Source organism: Mustela erminea, chromosome 11 (genome assembly GCF_009829155.1).
Source record: "Mustela erminea isolate mMusErm1 chromosome 11, mMusErm1.Pri, whole genome shotgun sequence".
Classification (NCBI taxonomy): domain Eukaryota; kingdom Metazoa; phylum Chordata; class Mammalia; order Carnivora; family Mustelidae; genus Mustela; species Mustela erminea.
In genome coordinates, this window is record NC_045624.1 from 23035353 (window position 1) to 23055458 (window position 20106).

Below are 20106 nucleotides of genomic sequence, written 5' to 3' on the forward strand. Positions count from 1 at the left end.
AACGGGCCCACGCAAGCGCATTCCGTCGCTGGTTCAATAAACCTGTTGAGCCTCCTGCTAAGACAGATCTGGAGCCAGGAAGAGAAGGTGAGGTTTCTGTTCTCCACGGTAATGTCCAGCTCTGTGTCTCGTATGTAAGTATTTAACTATGGCACAGAGTTAACAGCTAGTACATATTTGTTTAGTGGATAAAAGATTGAACAAGTTAATCGTGACTGACTAGTGAGGTAGGGATTCAAGTGAACAGGCAATTACAAAGCAGTGTATTAATTGCTAAAATGTGAGCAGGATCTGGAAGCATCCACTGAAGGAGTAACTAGCCCACTGGGCTGAGGGTGTGCGCAAAGAAGATGGCCAGAAGGATTCCGGAGATAGAAATAAGAACAAGAGGGCGTCCTAGGCAAGAGGAACAGCATATGCAAAGGCTTAGTGACTAGAGGGCATAAGTGCCCTCAAGCAAAGGTAAAGAATCTGGAAGTTATCCTGAGGACAAAGTATCCTGAAGTCGCCGGAAAATGATGTCATGAGATGTATGTTTTAAAGATAGTGCTGTCACAGTGCTGTGTGCAGAGGCAAGACTGGAAGGATACCATTGCAGTAAGAGATAATGGTGGTCCGAACTCCGGTCGTGATAGAATGGGGAAGAGGAGATGGAGTCAAGAGATATTTAGAGCAGAATGGACAAAACTGGTTTTCAGATTGGATGTGTTTGGGGATTGAAGTAGAGATCCAAGTGACTTCCCGGCTTCTGGCCATTGCAGCTAGATGGATAGCAGTAACATCCCTGAGAGAGTGACCTCTGTGAGATACACACCGAAAGAGAAAGGGCCACCCTTTCCTCCTCCATTTTAGCCAACAGGTGTCCTGGCATTCAGTGTGTGGTTTGTGAGTTTAGACTGCTTGAGACACCCAGATGGCCTCAGCTGGTGGTTATTTGTATGATAGGCTTGGGGCTTGGGCACACCTGATTTGAATCTTGGCCTTGCTACTTAGAAGTATGATTTTGGATTTATCACCCAAATTTCTCAAGGCCTCAAGTTCTTCAGATAGTATAGTATGCTCACCCCCTTGATAAGGCTGTTAGGGTTAAGTGACTAGAGCCCATAAGTGCTCAGCACCCAGAGCAATGCTTTGGTTGGGGAAGAGCAGCTGGGCTGGATGTCTATAAACAGGTGGGAAGCAGGTGATGCTGAGCAGGGGGCCAATAGGCCATTCAGGAAAGCGCTCACACCTGGAGTGAGTGGGGTGAGAGGGTAGAGAATGAGGAGGGGTGTGTGTAGAAGCACCTGGTTTAGTGCCTGGCACAGAATTGGTCCACAGTGGTCACAGGGGGTTGGTACTTAAGAGAATGGATCCTGCCTTCAGAGGTTTTATCGGGTAGAGTAAAGAGCTGGGCACACTTACCATACACTCATTCATTCAACCAACGTTTATCACATGTGGCCATGAGGAGGCTGAGGACACAAGCTTGATAAAATATGATCTCATTCCTCAAGGAGCTCCCTGTAAGATGGGGAGGCAAACCTAAGAGAGGCCCTGGAGGGTCTTATGGGAGCAGGATTCAGAGAGAGGAGGTAGGGAAGGGAAGAAGAAACTTTAAAAAGAGCCCAGAGGCAGATAGGCTACTGAGTAAAGAGGTGAGGAAGGTGTTGTTCCCTGACCCACCACTATGTACTGAATGTCCAGGGGCAGGTCTAGAGTTGGGGGGTCAATTGTGTGAAATGCCTCTTTGTCCTGCTCTGGCTACTGAATTACTCATTTATTCGTGTGTTACACCTGTCTATATTAGACCTTCCAGAGTCAGGGAGCTCAGGCTGGGAGAGGGGTGTGTAAATAAAGTCACAGATCAGTGTAGTGATGCAGAGATATGTCTTGGGGCAGTTTGTCGGGGGCAGATCCAGGAGGGACAGAGAGGGAGCCGGGAAGATGCAGAGGGTGGAGAGGTAAGGGTGTTCCCAGGCACAGACCCAATCTGCAGCATGGCTGCCCAGGAAGCTAGAAGCTGTAAAGTGGGGTTGGAGTAGAGAGTGTGGTGTGGAGTGGGCGCGCTGACTTAGGACTTCTTGCGTGAACTGGTGGGGGAAGCTGGTGTGTGAACTTAGAGGTCTTGTTAGGAAGACTAGACGTTAGCCTGGAACCAGAGGGAGCTGCAGAAGGGCCCTGAACCAGAGAGGGCAGATTCCTTTAGATGTGAGCCTCTCGGGCTGCAGTGTGGAGGGTGGGTTTGAGAGAACTGGCTGTGGCCAGGGAGGCTGCGGGGAGAGGCTGGTGGCCCCGGGAGGCTGTAGGGAGAGACTTGCAGGCCAGGGAGTCTGGCGGGGTTGGGGGAGAGGCCAGTGGGCCAGGGCAACTAGGGGGAGAGAGCTGGCGGGCCAGGGAGACTAGTAGAGGAAGCAAGCCTGCCGGGGAGGCTCAGGTAAGTGGCTGCCGGGAAGTTAAGTGAAAAGGCTTAGGGCCAGGGAGGCTAGTTCAGGGGGCTGTGAGCTGGGGAGATTATGTTCACGAAGAGGCTGGTGGGCTAGGGGGGCCAATTGCGGCAGTGGAGGGTCTCCAAGAGTAGTTCAGGAGTCCATGAGCTGGGGAGCCTGAAGCAGGGCCGGCCGCAGGTGCCGCCTGCAGATGGTTGTGGGCCAGGGAGACCAAGGGAAGAGCTCAAGCCAGGGTTACCAGTGAGGAGGCTGGCTCCGGTTGGGGTCCTGAGCGAGGTCAGAACTGCTGGTGGGGCCAGAGCAGATCCAGACCTGACCCTGGCCTTAGCTGGATTGCAGGTTCCTGGGTTTGTGTGGGGTTCTGCTTGCTTGCTGGGTGAGGAACATTTCCTGTTTGAGTCTGTGCTCACTGTTCTAAGGACCTAATTTTTTTTTAACATTTTTGAGATCAGGCCAAAGGGAAGCTGGCCTCCCAGGAGCCCTAGGACAGTCTTCCAGAACAGCGTTCACCTCCCTGTCCCAACGGCCAGCTCTCTAGGGTTTGGAGGACTAATCCTGGAGGGCCCTGTCATTGGTCCTTCCAGGTACCCTCACAGCCCCAGCCCTCCCCAGACGGATGGCGGCCACCCGTAGAAAGCACACACACAACAGCCCAGCCTCCGCGACAGGCCGCACTTTATTTGGAGTTTTCCACAAAAGCGACTCCCAGCAGAGCCGCATGGTATGTGCAAAAGTCCCCCCAGAAAGCTGGGCCTCGCAATGTGTAAAAAAGGCCCCCCATGGGGCAGAACTGTGCAACCGTAAAAAAAAAAAAAAGAGAGAGAGAGAGAGAGAAAGCAGTCCTCCAGGAAGCCTGGCTGGGCAGCTAGAGGTCGCCCAGGGCCAGGCCACGTCCAGCGCTGCTGCTGGGTCTGGGTCTGTTTTCTCCTCTGATTGTGCTTTCTTCTCCAAGTCCTGTGGCCACCAGAGGGGCCAGACACGGTCCTTAGCAGCAAGGTGGTCTGGCCGGCAGTGCAGTTTGAGGGTGACCTCTCACACACGCAGACACCCCCAAACACATGCTTCCCGCTGGCCTCAGCCCCACCAGAAAACTCAGGGCTTTCCTTCACCCCCTCCCAACCCCTAGCCCACCCTCCTGTCACATTCGATGGGAGGAACACTGCCCTGAGACAGGTGAGGCCCTCCAAGCCCGGGGGGGCATGGTGGGGTAGGGAGGCTGTGCCGCCCGTCCCTCACCCCAGGCAGGTGTTTGTGGTCTGATTCTGCGTGTGCTTCTAGGTGTGGTACTTGCGTGTGTGTTTGTGTGTGAGTGTGAGTGCGTTGGCCGGAGGTGGGGGCCGAGGCTGGGGGAGGCGCTTCCGGGATTCAGGGCACATTGACTTTGAAGGGGCTTCCAGGGACACTTTCGTCGCCCCACTTGACGATGAGGATGTAGTCCCCTTTCTCCTTGACAGTGTAGGTGACATTGTAGACCCGGTTTCCCATGTGCTTCACGTAGACCTCCTCACATGGGGTCTTGGGCCCGTGCACACCCACCATCATCATATTAGTTCCTGGAGAAGGAGACAGAAAGGGCTGGGTCACCCCAGGGGCCCGCAGCCCCTCAGCATCCCCCATCCCCCTGTCCCTGTGCCCTGGCCCACCCTGGGACACCACCCCTCTCCTCCCTCAGCATGCCTGCTTTGCTGCAGTCCACAGTGAAGGAGTTCTTCTGGCCCACAAAGGCCTGGGACAGCCCCGGGCCCCGGGTCACCACCTTGCTGGCATCTGAGGAGAACTTAGGGATAGAGCTGTAGCTGGAGCCGCGGCTGGAGGACGACTTGGTCACGGTCTCCACCAGGACCGTGGATGTTTCGTGAAGGCTGTGGCCTCCAGACAGCCGGGGACCTGAGGGACAGAGTTGGGGTAAGCACAGACTGGAGGGGGAGGCCTGCCTTCCCCTGAGCTGCAGGCCCTCAGCCCCACGCTGACAGTCCCATGGGCCGTGTCCCCTCCCTTGCTGTGGCACCCAGCGAGCCCGGCTGCGTGCGCCAGCTCCGGCATCCTGAAGTCCTGGGTTTTGGGTGGCTCCAGCTCTCACTCTGGCTTGGCCTGGGAACCCAAGTCACAGGGTAAGAGTCTTGCTTTAAAAAGGTCACAGACCCAACTACTCCTTCACTCCTGCTCCCGAAAGGAGAGCCTGCTAAGTATTTACTGAGTTTTGCTCTCTAGAAACCCAGATACCTAGAAGCCAGGTGGGCGGAAAATCAAGTGACGGGCAACAGTAAAGAGAAGAATTTGATCTTCGAAACGGATTCTCTGCGGCTGCACATACGGAGCACAGAGTGAGGGCAGACCTGCTTGTTCCTGCTAAGCTGCCTGTGGTTTTCGCATCAGACTGTGACTCAATGTGAATGGCCACTGGAGTCCTCCAGGCTGGGCCGGAGGGATGCCCCCCACCCAGGGCACTCACCTGTGACTTTGGCCTTGAAGGGGCTGCCCACGATGTGCTGCGGGCCACCGTACTTGATAGCAATGAGGTAGTTGCCAGGGGCCATGGGAGTGTAAGTGACCACGTGGCCCTCAGGACACTCCCGACAGTCCAGCTGTACCTTGGAGGGGCCATCGATGGTGACAGACAAGGCCCCTGAGCCTGCGTTCAGGGTGTTGACGATGAACTCCGATGACACGCCTGGGGGTTGGAGGTAGCAAGGCTGTAGGCAGGAAGGGCTTGGGGCCCAGGGCTGAGCCGGGGCCCAGAGCTGAGCCGAGCCCCAGGCTCCCACAGCAGACCTCTGCAGGGCCTCAGCCCTCTGGGTCAGGGCAGTACAGGACCAGAAGCCGAGTACCCCAATATCCAGCCCTCTTCCCCAGACCCAGACACTCACCAGTAGTGCCTCCCTCAAGCCCGGGACCGTAAGCTGACACCAAGCCTGGGTCCCCAGCCTGGCTCTGCTCCCCAACACGGATCTTGAAGGGACTGCCAGGGATGTGGGCACCGTTGAACTTGACATCAATAGAGTGGACGCCGTTTTCATGGGGGATGAAGCGGATGGCGTGCTTGTCTGTTGGGCAGAGGGCTAGTGAGTAAGCCTTTGTTCTTCCCCTCCCCGTCCCCCAGAAGGGCCCGGCATGGGGGGACAAGGCCAGGGCCAGCTCACCGCTGTCCAGCTCAGAGACGTAGCACTCCTCCACCGCGCCCGAGGGCGTGTGCACGCGAGCATCGATCACGCCCCGAGCACCGTTCAGCTGCACTGCAAAGGATGCCGGCTGGTTCACCCTGAGACCGGTCTCCTGCAGAGGCCACAGAAGGTGCTCAGACTTCTGTTAGCAATAATCGTGCCTCGGATAAACCTCATTGGCTACGATACTGCCACTGCGCAAAGCTTGGTGCTCAGACTCCTGGAAGGGTCTGGAGCACTGCTCTTGCTGCCCGCCTAGCCTAGAGGCTGCTGGCCCAGCTCAGGGAGGTGGGAGGCAGGGGCTGGCCCAGCTCAGGGAGGTGGGAGGCAGGGGCTGGGCCTGTGGCCTTGGCATCCACCTGCCCAGAGGTGGGCCCACCTGGCTGTGCTGGGCACGGTGGGGGGGATGAGCTGACATACCCTGTCCTGGCTGAGGGGATAAGACTTACACCATAAAGCAGGCCAGTGCCTGATCATGCTGTATGGCCCAGAGGCCCAGGAAGGAAGAGTGGCCTAGACTGGCCTGGGCAGGGCTCCCTGGAGAAGGTGGGTCAAGGGGAAGGACTGGAAGAAGCACAAGGAGGCCAGCTGGGGATGGGAGTATGTGAAGGTGAACCTGGGGGGGAGGCATGGTTTCCCCTGCTGCCTCTTCCAAGGCCACTGCTAAGTCCCTGGACACATGGACCTGCCTTCACTTCCTGCCCAGGTCCTACCCCCGAGCACATACCTGGAGGCTGGTGACGGTGAGGCGGCGAGCGTCATCTGAGAGGGAGGCCACAGGCACCACAAAGGGACTGTCTGGTATGTGCTCATCGTTGAACTTGATGGAGACCTCATAGTCACCTGGGGAGGGAAGGCTGGTCAGCACAGGCCCCTGGACAGGAGATGGGGGTGGCGGCACCTCCGGCCCGCCTCAGGCCAGGACAGGCTCGTTGGGTCAGGGCTCAGGTCTAGAGAGTCTCACATCTGCAGCCGTGCAGGGTGGAGGGAGATGGGGCAGAGCAAGAGCAGGCGCCCAGGTGAAGGGGGAGTTCTGGGGCTCCTCTCTCTGCTCTGGTCAGCATCCCAGTCTGAAAGGTTCGGCAGGCTCAGCCTCCCCCTCCATCACGGACACCTACCTGGTTCCTGGACAACATAGGAGACCCCACAGGAGCCATCTTTTCGGTCCTCAAAGGCAATCTCCGCCTTGCTGGGGCCCTCCACGGCAATGGACAGGCCCCCAGCCCCTGCTTCTCGGGTCCAGATGCTGAACTCAGCTGGGGACGGGAGCAGCACAGAGGCAGCTCGTTAGCACCTTGCCCCGCCCCCTGGCCACCCTGCCACCCCCTTGCCTGGCCCCTGCCCCTCACCTGGCACGCCGGCCACCCCTCGCTCCAGTCCAGTGCCTCCAGCCCTCACTTTGTGGGCGCCGCCTTCACCCAGTGGGCCCACAGTGAACTGGAAGGGGCTACCAGGCACATGCTGGCCGCGGTACTTGACAGTGACTGTGTGGGGCCCCATCTCCTGGGGCACAAAGCGCACGCTGTATGCACTGTCTTCTCCCTCAACGATCTCAGCGGCTTCCATCTTGCCTGACGGGCTGGTCACCTGTGCGGTCATGTCCTGAGAACTGGCCTCCCCTGCAGGGAGTGGGGAGCATCAGGGCGACTGCTCCCAGCCTTGGGCCCGCCCTCCCTCCTCCGTGAAAGCTCTGCTTCTGCCCAGAGTCCCCGCGGCCACCTGCTATGCCCTCCCAGTCCTGTCCCGGCCTCCTGGAGGCTCCAGGAGGCCCCTGGCCCAGCACAGCCATGCTCACCCTCCTGCTGCCGGGTGATGCTGCCGAAGGAGCCCAGGCGCTCCCGGCCCAGGAAGTCCCCGAAGACGGCAGGGAAGGGGTCGCCCCCAACTTGGGTGGACTCCTCCACCCGCACCTCGCGCTTGGTCTCGCCGCCCCGCGTCTTGCTGATCTCCGTGCGCTCCGTGCGGGTGTAGGTGTGGCTGCTGCGGGTGAAGGTGCGCGTCAGGCGCTCCTGGGCAGACACCATCTGGAACCAGTTCCCTGTGGGACACGGAGCCACAGAGGTGAGTGAGCCAGGACTGCCCTGGGGTGGGCTCTGGGCCCACCACCCTCCCTGGAGCCCCACGTCGGCTCTTCCGGGCTCACACCTGGGATTTTGAGGTTGAGGTCGCAAGTGCTGCCAATGGTGGCAATGGAAGGCGCCTGTCTGCGCCGCGTGATGCTTTCCTTCATGCGGCCCTCGCCGGTCACCTTCACAGTGAATGGGCTTCCTAGAACAGGAGAAGGGGGCCATCAGCTAGCTCAGACCCCAGCCTCGCGGCCTCCCCCTGCCCAGCCGCCGCCCAGAGCTTACCGGGCACGTGCTTATCAGCAAACTTGATGTTGATGATGTAGGTGCCCGGCTCAGTGGGGCAGTAGGTGACTTTGCACGTGCCATCCTCCATGTCCTCGCAGTTGATGTCCACCTTGCTGGGGCCTTCAATACTCAGCCCCAGGCCCCCGTAACCTGGCAGGAAGCCAAGGACACCTCTCCCTCAGGCCCTGCCACTCTGCTGTCCCCTCCCCATGCTACAGGCTCTGTCTGGACCAGGGGCCCGACATGTATGATAACCACTAATGACAGCGGGCCCTGCAGGAGGAGGGATAAGCCTGGCCCGGAACCAGAGGGCCAGGGCTGAGGCAGTCTGGAAAAGTCCCTCAGTGGGCCTTTTAGGTTCCAGCCAGTAAGGGAGAGTCAGAAACTCAGGACGGCTGGGCTTCCAAACGTGAGAGAAGTGACATGGAAGAAGCACTGCCCCCTCCCCTGGAATATGAATCCCCAGGGACTGGGCCAGGAAGTTCCTGTGGGGGGCGGGGTGGGCAGGAAAGTTCTAAATCCTCATTAGAAGCACCAGCTGAAACGGGGTGGGGGGTTGGTCCCTGAGGTGAGAAGCACCTGCATTGCGAGTGTCCACGATGAACTCCGCCACCTGGAAGGTTTGTCCCTCGGACAGACCCTTGCCCCAGACGCGCACCTTGCTGGCATCCCCAATCTCAGATGGCCCCACCAGGATCTTGAAGGGGCTGTTGGTGACATGCTTGCCACTCTTGCGCACGCTTACCACGTGCTCCCCAACTTCCTTGGGGGTGAAGGAGATGCCTGTGGAGAGGGGGTGGTCAGGCACAGGGCCCTGGGCCCGGCAGAGCAGCCCACCCCCTCCAGCGGCCCTTCCTCACGGCCCGCACTAACCAATGTGACGGTTGGGCAGGCGCTTTAACAGGCAGGGCTCCTCGTTGCCCGAGGGGGCACGGATGCTGGCGGTCAGCAGGCTCAGATCACTCTCGGTGATCTTCAGGGACACGTCCGTGGAGGTGCCCACGTTCAGCTGTGATGTGCGCATTGAGTCGTCACCTGGTGGGGGAGTTTGATATGTCAGACAGTTAGGAGTCCAGGCTGGCTGTGTCCTCACGGGGCATGGGAGACCTCCTAGCTGACCCCGCTGGACTCGACAGCTGGGACACCTCAAAGGGCAGAAAGGCCTGAGAGAGCAGGTTCTTTGGTCGCACGTTGGCTGCCGGAGATTACAGGTGGGCCCAGTACCCCAGCTGCCCTGTGAGTGCTTCAGGCCTGAATGGGCTCAGCCCTGATCTGTGTATTTTAATTGCAAGTCACATGGTTTTGTGGAACCAAAACACGAGACTAGAGCAGAGGACACAGACTCCTTGGCCGCCATGGGGCTCTGATCCGGTGGCTTAGCCTCTCTGGGCCTGCCGACCTACCAGAAGAGATTAGCAGTACCCTAACTTCTCCAGAATTACTTCAGTGACCTAATAGGAGGTGAGGTGTTTGAAAGCACAGGGGGTGGGCGGATACCTCCCATCTGCTCTAGGGAATGGAGGGCTCCTTGAATTTGTCCAAAGATGACCCCTTGCACCCAGAGGGGCCCGCACCCTTTCACCCCGGGTTACACGGACATGCTGGGCTTGCCCTCCCAGCTCGTGGGCCCACCCCTGCCCCACCTGTGATCTTGGCTGTGAAGGGGCTCCCTGGGATATGCTTGTCATCAAAGCGCACGATGATGCTGTAGTCTCCGGGCGCCGTGGGTAGGTAGGACACGGTGCAGGTGCCGTCCTTGTTGTCCTTGCAGGTGATCTCAGCCTTGGAGGGGCCCTCCACGGCCAGGGACAGACCCCCTGGAGGAGGAGGGAGGGTGAGATCAGAGGTCCTGCCCTCAGCCCTGCACCCTGCACCCTGGCCTCCTGGCCCAGCCCTCTGCCTCCAGCTCTCCTCACCCTCCCCGGCGTCCTTGGTGACAATGGTGAAGGTGGCCGGCTTGTTGACCATGCCGTGGCTCAGGCCTGGCCCGTACGCACTGACATGGCGGCTGTTGATGGCGTCCACGTAGAACTGCATGGGGCTTCCTGAAGGAGACCGAGAGAAGGGACTGTGTCAGCAGGGCAGACGGGAGCTGCCTGAGCCCACCATAGCCCCTGGATGTTCCTGCAGCTGCCCGGTCTGCCGTGGGGGGCCTGACTGATGGAAGTCTGCCTCCCATAGTGTCTGTATACAGTCGGCGCTCAATGAATGTTTATTGAAAGAAGGAAGGTGAGGACGAAGCCACAGCGGCCTCCTCTCAGCCCGGCCCCAACTTACCGGGGATGTGGTTGCCGTCATACTTGATCCCCATGTGGTGCAGGCCTTTCTCGGTGGGCGCGTACCTCACCGTGATGGTGCCATCCTTGTTGTCGGTGATGTTGGGCCGGGCTGTCTTCCCGGAGGGCATCCGTACCTCCCCTGCGGGGTAGCAGAGTTATGTAAGGGACCCTGTTTTTAACTAGCATGCCCCCCACTCCCTACTGCTCCAGGCCCCGAGAGACAGCCCAGAGCAGTGAGATGAAGCCCGCACTGGGGCAGAGAAGGCTTGAGTCTGAGTTCCAGCTATGCCCAACTTGGCTCTGTAACCCTGGGTAGCTCGCTTCCCCTCTCTGGGCCTGGGCTAGCTGGTTTCTCCACTGGCTTCCCCAGCCCCCTGTCTCAGGGCCCCAGGACACTACCTGTGAGTTCCCCTTTCTGTACAGTGAAGGGGATGACCAGGTTGAAGGGCCTCAGCATGGACTCCATTGGCTCTGCAGGCACCACTGGCTCTTCTGTGGCCTGTGGCAGGGGAGAGGAACAGTCATTGCCAGGGAAGCCTTGCAGAGCTTGGCCTGAGTCCCAATAAAAGTCCAAGAAAGGGAGGAAAGAACAAGATGATTAATGGTGAAACCAGAGCGGCAGGCTGCAAGAGAAGAGGTGCCGTGCTCAGCCTGGGACCCACCCGCTCCCCAGTATGGCCCCACACCAAGCCCCAGCCCTGGCCACGGAAGACTAGAAGGAAGAAATGAAACAGCAGGAGGAGGGCGAGGAGCAGCCCGGGCAGGAGGCAGCAGTACCCAATGTGCAGGGTAGGTGCTGGGCTGGTGCAGCACATCAGAGGGCTCCTCCACGTGGGCCATGGGGTCACACGCCTGGGAGGCAAGGCACGGAGAGCACGGGCTATGGCAGGCCAGCTCATGTCAGCCCGAGCACTCAGGAGCTGCCTCCGAGAATGGCCCAGGGACCTGAGATCTTGGGCCGCCCTTGGGGTAGGATGGGTATCTGGTGAGCTTTCCCTCTGGAGGGCTGCATCGTCCCGCAGGGCCGCCTGGCGGGGAAGGGGGGAATGTCTAGGGACTCTGGGCCCAAGGGTTGGAGAACTACATGGCCAGCCCCTCCAGAGAAAACTGACAGACCACTGGAGAGGCCAGAAAATGGGCTGTGCTCAACTCCCAAGTTGGGAGGCTGTGGGAAACCAAAGACTTGACTCCAGAACACTCTGGGCCCAGAATCCATCAGACGGGGAGCGGGTTCTGGGATTCTTTGCTGCTGCTAACAGGGCCCATCTCCCCATCCACTGTCCGGGGCCATGGAGCTTACCAGCACGTGGAAAGGGCTGTTGGGGATGTGCTCGCCTCCGAAGCGGATGGTGATGACGTACTTGCCCGGCTCGGGTGCCGTGTAGTAGATGTCAAAGGTACCATCATGGTTCTCCACCACATCCACGTCAAGCTCCGCCCCATCGGGTGTGGATACTGTGCACGTCACCTTGCCCTTGCCTGCTGCCTTGGCATCCACCGTGATCACGGTCTCCTCCCCGATCTGGATGCGGGGTCCCAGGCAGGCACCTGCCACCCAAAAGAGCCAAGTTGAGGGTCGGTGGGAGCTGTGCCCGGTCCCTCTCCATTCCCAGCTGCCCTCATCACCTCAGCCCACAGTAAGAAGAGAAAGGGCACTCACCCAGACCATGGCCTCCAATGGACACTGGAAACAGAGAAGAGTGTGAGGCCACACAGCCATGGTGTCGGGGAGGGGCGAGGGGAGGGGGGGCAGGGCAGGGGGGCTCTCTGACTGGCAGTCCCCTAGGGACTAGGCCAGGGACCTGGAAGAGCTGTGAGGGGTACATGACGGTGAGCAGGGGCAGAGCAGGGGGGACGCGCACCCACCTGTGACAAGACACTTGCTGGCATCCCCGGTGGGCAGGGCGTGGATACGGAAGGGTGAGTAGGGGATCTCGTCGCCACCATACTTGATGGTGATGGTGTACCGACCGCTCATGTCTGGCAGGTAGGACACAGTGTACGTGCCATCCCCATTGTCCCGAATGTTGGCCTTCTTGGGCTTTCCCTCGGGGTCCTGGGAGAGAAGCAGAGGTCAGGCCCTGCCTGTGGCCAAACCCTGACAGGGGAGACAAGCTACATAGGGACTCACCAGGATCTGGACGGTGAGCAGACCCTCCCCAGCATCCCGGGCGTCAATGGTGAACTCCACAGGCAGGCTGGCAGGGATGCCAGAGGCGTTGAGGCCGGGGCCACTGGCCCGTACCTTGCTGGCGTCGTGGGCAGGAAGCACCTTGATCTTAAAGGGGCTTGAGGGGCAGAAAGGATGGACAGTTTGCTGGGGGTCTGGGAAGAGTTCCTCCCCACACACGTAAGGAGGGAGGATTCTCTGGGGCAGGGAGAAGGGAACAGACCACATCCTGAGTTTTGTGGGAGGGTTACTCGAGGACGCCCAGGATGGACCCTGAGCATTTCTTGTGTTCCCCAGGAAGATGCTGGGGTCAGTTTAAAGAGGAGGGTGCCAGGGGCTGCCTTCTCCCCCCACCTGTCTTTTCCCAAGGCACTAATTTGGTAGCTATGCGGTGGGAAAGCCTGGGCCAAGGAGAGCCCCAGGGGCTGTGCTGCCTCTCTGTGGCGACAGGCAGGGAGCCCCACGGAGGAGCAGGCTGGGGTGGCTGAGACTGAGACCAGCTGAGACCAAGACAGGTGAAAGGGGCACCCCTAGGGCCCTGGCAGGGGCCCACAAGTATGGCCCCAGGAGGAGGGCCCCCCCAGCTCGGTCACAGCATGGGAGCCCCAAAGTAGTTACCTGCGTGGCACCTCCTGGTCAGCATACTTGACGGCTACTGTGTAGGGCCCATCGGTGGCTGGGGTGTAGTGGACCGTGTGGGTGCCGCCTCCATTGTCCAGTACCTCCACGGGCTCCGCCACACCTGGGCAAGGGGGACAGGGTCAGCAGAGCCTCCCAGCACCCCATCCTCCCACCCCTCCTTCCGCCCTGCCCTGACATTCTGTACCTGTGGGACCCAGTACGGCCACATGCAGCGGCGCTCGGCCAGCTTGGCTGCAGTCCACTGTGAAGGTCTGGGGCACGCGAGCCCTGACGCCGGCCCCCAGCCCTGGCCCCGAGCACTTGACCTTCCCAGGGTCCACCACATCCTTCACCGGCACCCGGAACGGGCTCCCTGCAAGGAGAAGGACATCAGCCCTGTCCACAGGTCACAGGAAGGTCACAGACACTGAGGAGGCCGGCAGTGCGGGCCGAAATGCCCAGGGAGGCCAGACCAACGTGTGCAAACGCTTAAGAACTTGCTAAAAAAATGTAAACAGGGACAGATAAACTTGGCTGCAGACTGAGGCTGGGCAAACCTCATGAGCTGAGCCACCCGCCTGGGAGAAGTCCTGCCATTGGGAAGGGTGTAAGCCCGACAATTCACAGGCCTGTACCCCTGGGGCTAATGATACACTATGTTAATTTTTTTAAAAGTAATTAAAAAAAAAAGTCCTAACTAAAATGCAAAAAATGGATTTTTAAAAATAAAATCCACTTCTGGGGCGCCCGGGTGGCTCAGATAAAGTTAGGTGCCTGCCTTTGGCTCAGGTCATGATCCCAGGGTCCTGGGATGGAGCCCCGCATCAGGCTCCCGGCTCACGGGGGAGTCTGCTTCTGCCTCTCCCCTGCTCACGCTCTCTCTCTCTCTCTGTCTGAGTTGGAACTGTGTCAGCAGCGCGGACGGGAGCCGCCTAGCCCACCACAGCCCCTGGACGTTCCTGCAGTTCTCTCCCCACGCACCTGGGACGGGTCGCCCCCCGAAGGTGATGTTGACGTCATAGTCGCCGGCTGTGAAGGGGACGTACTCCACGGTGCAGCTGCCGTCTTTGTTGTCCTTGCAGGACATCTTGGCTTCCGAGGGGCCCTCGATGGCTAGGCCGAGGCCTCCAGTGCCCGCTCCCCTGCAAGGTGACACCCTCCTCAGTTCTGCTAGTGACCGTGAGCGAGTGGGGTGAGCGGAGGAAGGAGAGCAGGCCGCCAGGGCCCCGCTGAGGAGGGACCAGCTACAGGGGTCGATCTGAGACACTGGGGCAGGAGGGAGCTGGGGGGAGGACAGGTTTGCTCCTGGTCACCCTTGAGAGGGGATTGGCGTGAGGTACACACAGGACAGAGGAGAAGGGCAAGGGGCTGAGATCAGGGTGGCCACAGCCTCAATGTCCCGGCAAGGGGGAGGTTACCTGGTCTCCACGGTGAAGTGGTTGGCCTTGTTGACCAAGCCCCCCTCTAGGCCTGGCCCAAAGGCCCGCACACGAGTGGGGTCACAGCCTTCCGTCACAGCCACTCTGAAGGGGCTCTTGGGCACAGCGACCTCGTCATACAGCACCTCCACCAGATGCACGCCTGGAAGCCAGCCACACAGAGCGGGTTGGGATGTGCACGGCCCCAAGACTGCGACCGAGCCGGGAGCAGTGTCGTCAGATCCCCACCCCCCCACCCCCACGCCACTCCGCCGGGCCCTCACCCTCCTCATAGGCTGTGTACTGCACCCGGTAGGTGCCGTCCCCGTTGTCCGTCACATAGGTGTCTGTCTTAGCCCCCGAGGGGTTGAGCACACGCGCGGTCACGTGGTTCCCACCCGTGGCCGTTAGGGATCTGGCATCCACAGTGAACTCGGTGGTCACCTCACGCAGGACACCTGGGGCCCAGGAGAGGGGCACTCAGTGTGGGGCCAGAGCAGCTCTCCCACGAGCACTCACACCTCCACTCTCCCCAGTTCCCAGGCTCTTCCTTCCAGACACCTGCTACTTCCCAGCCTGAGCCCAACCTCCCTCTGCACGCCTGTGCACTCCGGGCCCGTCTCCCATGGCCCCTGCCTTGTGCCCACTCCCAACCCATGATCCTCTATTCACCTCAGGTGCCCCACAGCTGCAAGGAAGGGTATGTCTGGGTCTTCTGCTTCCCTGTACCTTGCGCCCCCGTGCCTAGCCATTTCCCTGGGGTATCCGAGCCCTCAGGACTTGACGGCTGCCCCCAAACCCTCCTTTCACCCCACCGTGGCCCTCCCTAAGCCCTCAGCCCCACTTCCCTCCCCTCTGCTGCTGACCATGGCTCCCTCATGGGTTCCTCCTCTCACTCACCGTGAGGCTCCACACCGGGGCCTGAGACCTTAACTCCGCTGGTGTCGACAGCAGGCTGCACGTGGACGCGGGTAGGGAACTTGGGGACGGGGTGCCCGCCGTACTTGATGGTAATGGTGTAGGTGCCAGGGAAGGCGGGGCTGTAGGTGATGTGGTAGGTGCCGTCGGCATTGTTGTGGATCAGGACCTCGGCCTTGACGCCAGCGTCCGACAGGATCTCGATGGTCAGCTCAGCCTCCCCCGCCTCTGAGCAGTCCACAGTGAAGGTGGCTGCCTCGCCGGCCTTGCCACGCTCCAGGCCCGGCCCGCTGGCCCGCACCTTGCTTGGGTCGAACACAGGCCGTATGGTGGCCTTGAAGGGCGAGCCGGGAATGTGGGCTTCGGCAAATAGGATGTTGATGGTGTACTCGCCCGGCTCCGTAGGCAGGTAGCTGACGGCACATGAGCCATCGCCATTGTCCTGGCACTCGATCTTGGCCTCACAAGGGCCCTCCACGGTCAGCCCCAGGCCGCCCGTGCCAGCCCCTTTGGTGTCAATGGAGAAGGGTGCCGGGGTGCCTACCAGTCCGCCCTTGAGACCAGGGCCATAAGCACAGACCTAGAAGAGGAGCACAGATATGATGTTCTCACCTCAGGCCCCTCCCGTGCTTGGTCTCCATGGCTCCCCACCCAGCTCTGCCCCTTGGAGCAACCACCACAGATTGAGTCCTTCTTAGAACAATTCCAGATGAGGAAGTGCAGGCAGATGGCCGGAATCATTTATCCCTGGAATTCAAACCCAGGTGCGACCAAAGGCCACGCTCTTAATAACTAAGCTATCTCAGAGGCAGGTCCCGGGCCAGGGGGGTACCTTGGAATCCCCTTGGTATTCACTCCAGAAACAGGGGCCCTCTGGCCTCTGCCCCTGTGACTCCTCCATCTTCCCTGTAACCCCCTGAATCCCAGTTCCCTCCAGCTCCTGTCTCCTCACCTTGGAGGGGTCAGGGGGCAGGACACCCTCCACAGCAAAGGGGCTGCCAGGCACGGGGTGACCATCATAGGTGATGTCCACCTTGTAGGGTCCCTCCTCGGGGGGCATGTAGCGCACAGCCTGGGTTTCAGCTCCGCCCCCGGGCTCCAGCTTGCAGGGGATGGGTCGGCGGGAGGGGGAGGTCATCCGTACATCCAGCTGGCCCTGACCGCCAGCCCCTCGGGTATTCACGGAGAACGCCTGTTCTTGCCCCACAGCCACCTCTGTGGAGAGGGCGAGGGGCACAGTGAACAGGGGCTCCGGGCCACCCCATGATCCCTGTCATTTCCAAGTCCACTCCTGCCCCACTTACTGCTGTTCAGGCCTTGAACTTTGACTTTGCTCAGGTCAAGCGGGGGCGCCACATTCACCACAAAGGGGCTCTTAGGGACAGGGTCCCCACCATAGGTCACTGTCACTGCCATGTTGCCCTGTTGGGTACAAGAGCAGGTCAGAACCGGGTGGCTTAGACAACAAAGTCTGGCAACATGTCCAAGGCCATAGACTCAAGGCTCAGAGGGGCACGGCCACAGCACAGGGGTGGCAGGAAAGGGGCCAAGACTCAGAAGTGGCCCTCGGAGACTGGAGGAAGGAGATGCAGGACCTGTCAGCCAGGATGGGGGAGGCAGGGAAGGGGTGGGGCGCACCTGCTGGACCGCTGTGTACTTCACAGTGTAGGAGTAGTCATGGTTGTCAATGATTTCAAAGTCCCGCACAGCCTCACCCTTGGCGGCCCCAGCAAAGTGCACGTCCAGCTTGGCCTTGCCGGCTCCCTTGGTCAGCACCGTGAAGTGAGTGGGCTTCCCAACTTCCACACCTGGGGGGACCCAGCCGAGACAGTGGTGAGGGTCTGGTAGACACGCAGCCCCAACTCCAGCCCAGCCCGGCCCCTGCCCAGACACCTACCTGTACGGTTCAGCCCGGGGCCCTCAGCCTTGACCTTGCTGGCGTCATGGGATGGGTCCACCTTAATGTGGAAGGGGCTGGCAGGGATCTCCTGGATGGAAGAAAGATTTGGTGAGGGTAGGCAAAGGCAGCTTCTGAAAAAGCCCCCCGCTTTGTGCCTTCTAAGGCACACTGCCTGCACACAAGAAGGGCTTGAGCGATGGTTGTGATCTTGTCCATAACTGACAGCATGTCAAGCCACTGGCTGAGACCTGGAGGGTGCAGGCTGCCGATGATTGCCAAAAGCCAGGGGGGGTACCTTGTTGGCAAATAGCACCATGATGGTGTAGTGGCCGGCTCCTGGGGGCGTGTACTTGACTGTGAAGGTGTCATTGTCGTTCTTGATGATGTCGAAGTCGATGTCAGCTTCTGCAGGGCCCACGACGCCAGGGGCACATTTGATGCCAATACTCACATCACCTGAGGGGCGGCAGGCACGAGGCCATGAGTGAGGTCCCAACAGCCCCCACCCCCACTTAATTAGTCCCACTTGAACTCTGCCCAGAAACAGGATCTAGCCAGAGCAGGTACCCCACCATCACAGACCCACGCAGACCCTGCCCGGGGACCCACCCCAGGCTGCACGCACCCCTATCCCCAGCCACAACCCGGCACACCTTGCCCAGCCTCACTGCAGTCCACCGTGAAGTAGGTGGGCTCGTTGGCCTTGAGGCCCGTCTTCTCCACGCCGGGGCCATACACCTTCACCCGCTCAGGGTGACTGCCTTCTCCCACGTTCACCTGTGGGGAGGGGGTCGATGCTCACTCAGCACACTGCCCCTCCCACAAGGCCTCTTTCCCCAGCACCACCAGCCCAGCCCTGGGACCAGTCTTGGCCTCCGTGGGTGCAGAGTGTTGACAAGGGCCCAGGGACAACCAACATCTCCTGCACAGGCCTCTACCCTCCCTCTGGGACCCCAGGGTCAAGGGGCAGGGTAGGAGGACACACCCGGAAGGGGCTCTTGGGCACGTTGACACCTCCCCAGGAGACGATGATGGTGTGTTTGATGGGCTTCGTGGGCACATAGGAGCAGCGGAAGGTGCCGTCGCCATTGGGGATAACGGTGATGTTGACAGGGCAGCCGTCAGCGTCCTGCGGGCAACACCAAGCAGAGTCTCAGGGTGCTCAGGCCGCCTCAGAGCACTGGCGCCCTCTGCTGGCCTTAGGCCGCCCTCCTTACTCATCCGCTACAGACCTTAGGCTGAGAGAGCCCAGGGGCAGAGCGTAGCCAGGGAGCCTGGAAATTTGTCTGGAAACCATCTAGGCCCTCTCACCTCCTAGCCTAGGCAGCTGAAAGGTGTTAGTAGGGGAGAGGCTGGGCTAAATCCACGTTTCTAAAGTTGAACAATGAACACTTTAAAGAAAAATCATCCTCTTGGACCCAAGAATACATTCATTAACTTTAGGGGTTGGTGGACACCAGTTTGAGGAACTGATCTGGGAAGCCAATGTCTGAATCAAATCATCTTTCAAATAAAAAATTATTAGTGCAACCAAATACACTTTTTGTAAAATATGTTAAGATTATCATCAGAAAACACAATTTTCAGTGTTGCATAGTTCTCCTGGATCCATGAGAGTCCTGAGATGTTACAACTTCCTCTGCCTCTCACCTGCCCCCACCCTCCCAGGGCTCCTGCCCGGGACAGTGGGGGGTGACAGGGCTGGGTGGTGCCCCACCTGGGCATACAGGTTCAGGTCTCCCTTGCCAGCGGCGCGGGCATCAATGGTGAACTCTGCAGGCTTGTCCACGATGCAGCCAGTGGGCTCCAGGCCAGGCCCAAAGGCCTTCACCTGTGCAGGGGGAGGAGCGGAAAGCTAGGACAGGGACTGGAGGAGGGCCCCCTAGCCCCATCCTGGGTCCACATGCAGGTCCCCAACCGCACCTTGTCTGGGAAGCAGTCGGGCACGGCCGGCTGTATGTGGGCAATGAAGGGCGAGTCTTGGATGTCCTCATCATCACAGATGACATGCACGGCATACTCCCCGGGCTCTGTGGGCCAGTACCTCACATCGCAGGAGCCATCCCCCTTGTCATCACACTCGATCTTGGCCTGTGAAGGCCCCTCAATGGAGAAGCCTGTGTGCAAGGGAGGGAAGATGAGAGGCCATGAGAGGCAGCTCGGACACTCCCATCACTCCCTCCGTCGCCCCAGTGCCCCACTCCATCTCATCCCGATGCTACCCAGGATTCCCACCTCCTGTGCCCCCACTCACTTCCCACGTCCCTCCAACATACCACTCCCCAGCATTCGCACCTGCTACAATCCAGCCACTTACCCAGTGTCCCCACCTCCGTGCCGATGGCCTCCACCACAAAGTCGGCCGACTTGCCCACCTGGCCCGTTTTCAGGCCGGGACCCCAGGCTCGAACCTTCTGTGTTCCTGCCTCTGGGCTCACCTGTACCTCAAAGGGGCTGGGCAAAGAGGAATCTGGCGTCCATGCTAGGAAGTACCTCCACTAGAGGTACCACCCTCCCCTCGGAGTACCAGGTAGCCCCTCGTCCTCCTCCCGCCCCGTTAGGGCCCAGACAGGAAGGCACGGGGTGCATGGCTTACCTGCGGGGGATGGCATAGCCACCCCATGTGATGGTCACCACGTACTTCCCAGGCACCACTGGGTAGTACTCACACTCGAACACACCATCCCCGGCCTCCCGCACCTTCACCGGCTCCTCTGTGCCCTCTGAGATGGGGGGCAGAGAAGGGGGGCAGAGAAGGGGGGCAGAGTTCCTTAGTCCCTTCAAGGAGCCCTGGGGACCCAGGCCTAGCCTGAGGGCACTGCTACTAGGGGGCAGAGCTGAAGCTCAGGCAGAGAT

The 20106-nt window shown here is 60.0% G+C and overlaps 1 protein-coding gene, 1 long non-coding RNA gene and 1 other non-coding gene across 7 annotated transcripts in view; 1 reads left to right on the top strand and 2 right to left on the bottom strand.

The window, feature by feature from the left end:
• LOC116568910 lies at positions 1-6382 on the top strand. Of its 3 annotated transcripts, none has more exons than XR_004276778.1 (3): positions 1-87; positions 4641-5720; positions 6297-6382. It is a non-coding gene; the product is annotated as an uncharacterized LOC116568910 (long non-coding RNA). The 3 variants fall into 3 exon arrangements; XR_004276779.1 differs by having other exon boundaries at positions 8-134; XR_004276780.1 differs by lacking the exon at positions 1-87 and adding an exon at positions 3073-3150.
• FLNC (filamin C) overlaps positions 3083-20106 on the bottom strand; it is a 27114-nt gene continuing 10090 nt past the window's right edge. The window contains exons 10-48 of one of the 3 annotated variants that reach the window (XM_032304729.1): positions 19847-19973; positions 19568-19704; positions 19174-19367; positions 18968-19081; positions 18236-18379; positions 17904-18027; positions 17546-17706; positions 17248-17338; positions 16989-17158; positions 16655-16772; positions 16303-16565; positions 15333-15930; positions 14717-14890; positions 14433-14595; positions 13996-14156; positions 13220-13387; positions 13012-13135; positions 12355-12511; positions 12090-12279; positions 11884-11907; positions 11524-11771; positions 11001-11075; positions 10623-10722; positions 10222-10362; positions 9861-9989; positions 9588-9761; positions 8818-8979; positions 8524-8727; positions 7942-8094; positions 7736-7858; positions 7386-7628; positions 6940-7209; positions 6709-6846; positions 6318-6433; positions 5570-5702; positions 5297-5473; positions 4882-5100; positions 4107-4316; positions 3083-3982 (exon numbers count right to left, since the gene is read on the bottom strand). In XM_032304729.1, the coding sequence (XP_032160620.1) occupies positions 3795-3982; positions 4107-4316; positions 4882-5100; positions 5297-5473; positions 5570-5702; positions 6318-6433; positions 6709-6846; positions 6940-7209; positions 7386-7628; positions 7736-7858; positions 7942-8094; positions 8524-8727; positions 8818-8979; positions 9588-9761; positions 9861-9989; positions 10222-10362; positions 10623-10722; positions 11001-11075; positions 11524-11771; positions 11884-11907; positions 12090-12279; positions 12355-12511; positions 13012-13135; positions 13220-13387; positions 13996-14156; positions 14433-14595; positions 14717-14890; positions 15333-15930; positions 16303-16565; positions 16655-16772; positions 16989-17158; positions 17248-17338; positions 17546-17706; positions 17904-18027; positions 18236-18379; positions 18968-19081; positions 19174-19367; positions 19568-19704; positions 19847-19973 (6605 nt within the window). In that variant the 3' untranslated portion in view covers positions 3083-3794. The remainder of the gene's footprint in view (positions 3983-4106; positions 4317-4881; positions 5101-5296; positions 5474-5569; positions 5703-6317; positions 6434-6708; positions 6847-6939; positions 7210-7385; positions 7629-7735; positions 7859-7941; positions 8095-8523; positions 8728-8817; positions 8980-9587; positions 9762-9860; positions 9990-10221; positions 10363-10622; positions 10723-11000; positions 11076-11523; positions 11772-11883; positions 11908-12089; positions 12280-12354; positions 12512-13011; positions 13136-13219; positions 13388-13995; positions 14157-14432; positions 14596-14716; positions 14891-15332; positions 15931-16302; positions 16566-16654; positions 16773-16988; positions 17159-17247; positions 17339-17545; positions 17707-17903; positions 18028-18235; positions 18380-18967; positions 19082-19173; positions 19368-19567; positions 19705-19846; positions 19974-20106) is intronic. The other 2 variants (XM_032304730.1, XM_032304731.1) reach the window with 2 other exon arrangements.
• Positions 5649-5796, bottom strand: LOC116569712. The gene has a single exon (XR_004277151.1). It is a non-coding gene; the product is annotated as a U4 spliceosomal RNA (small nuclear RNA).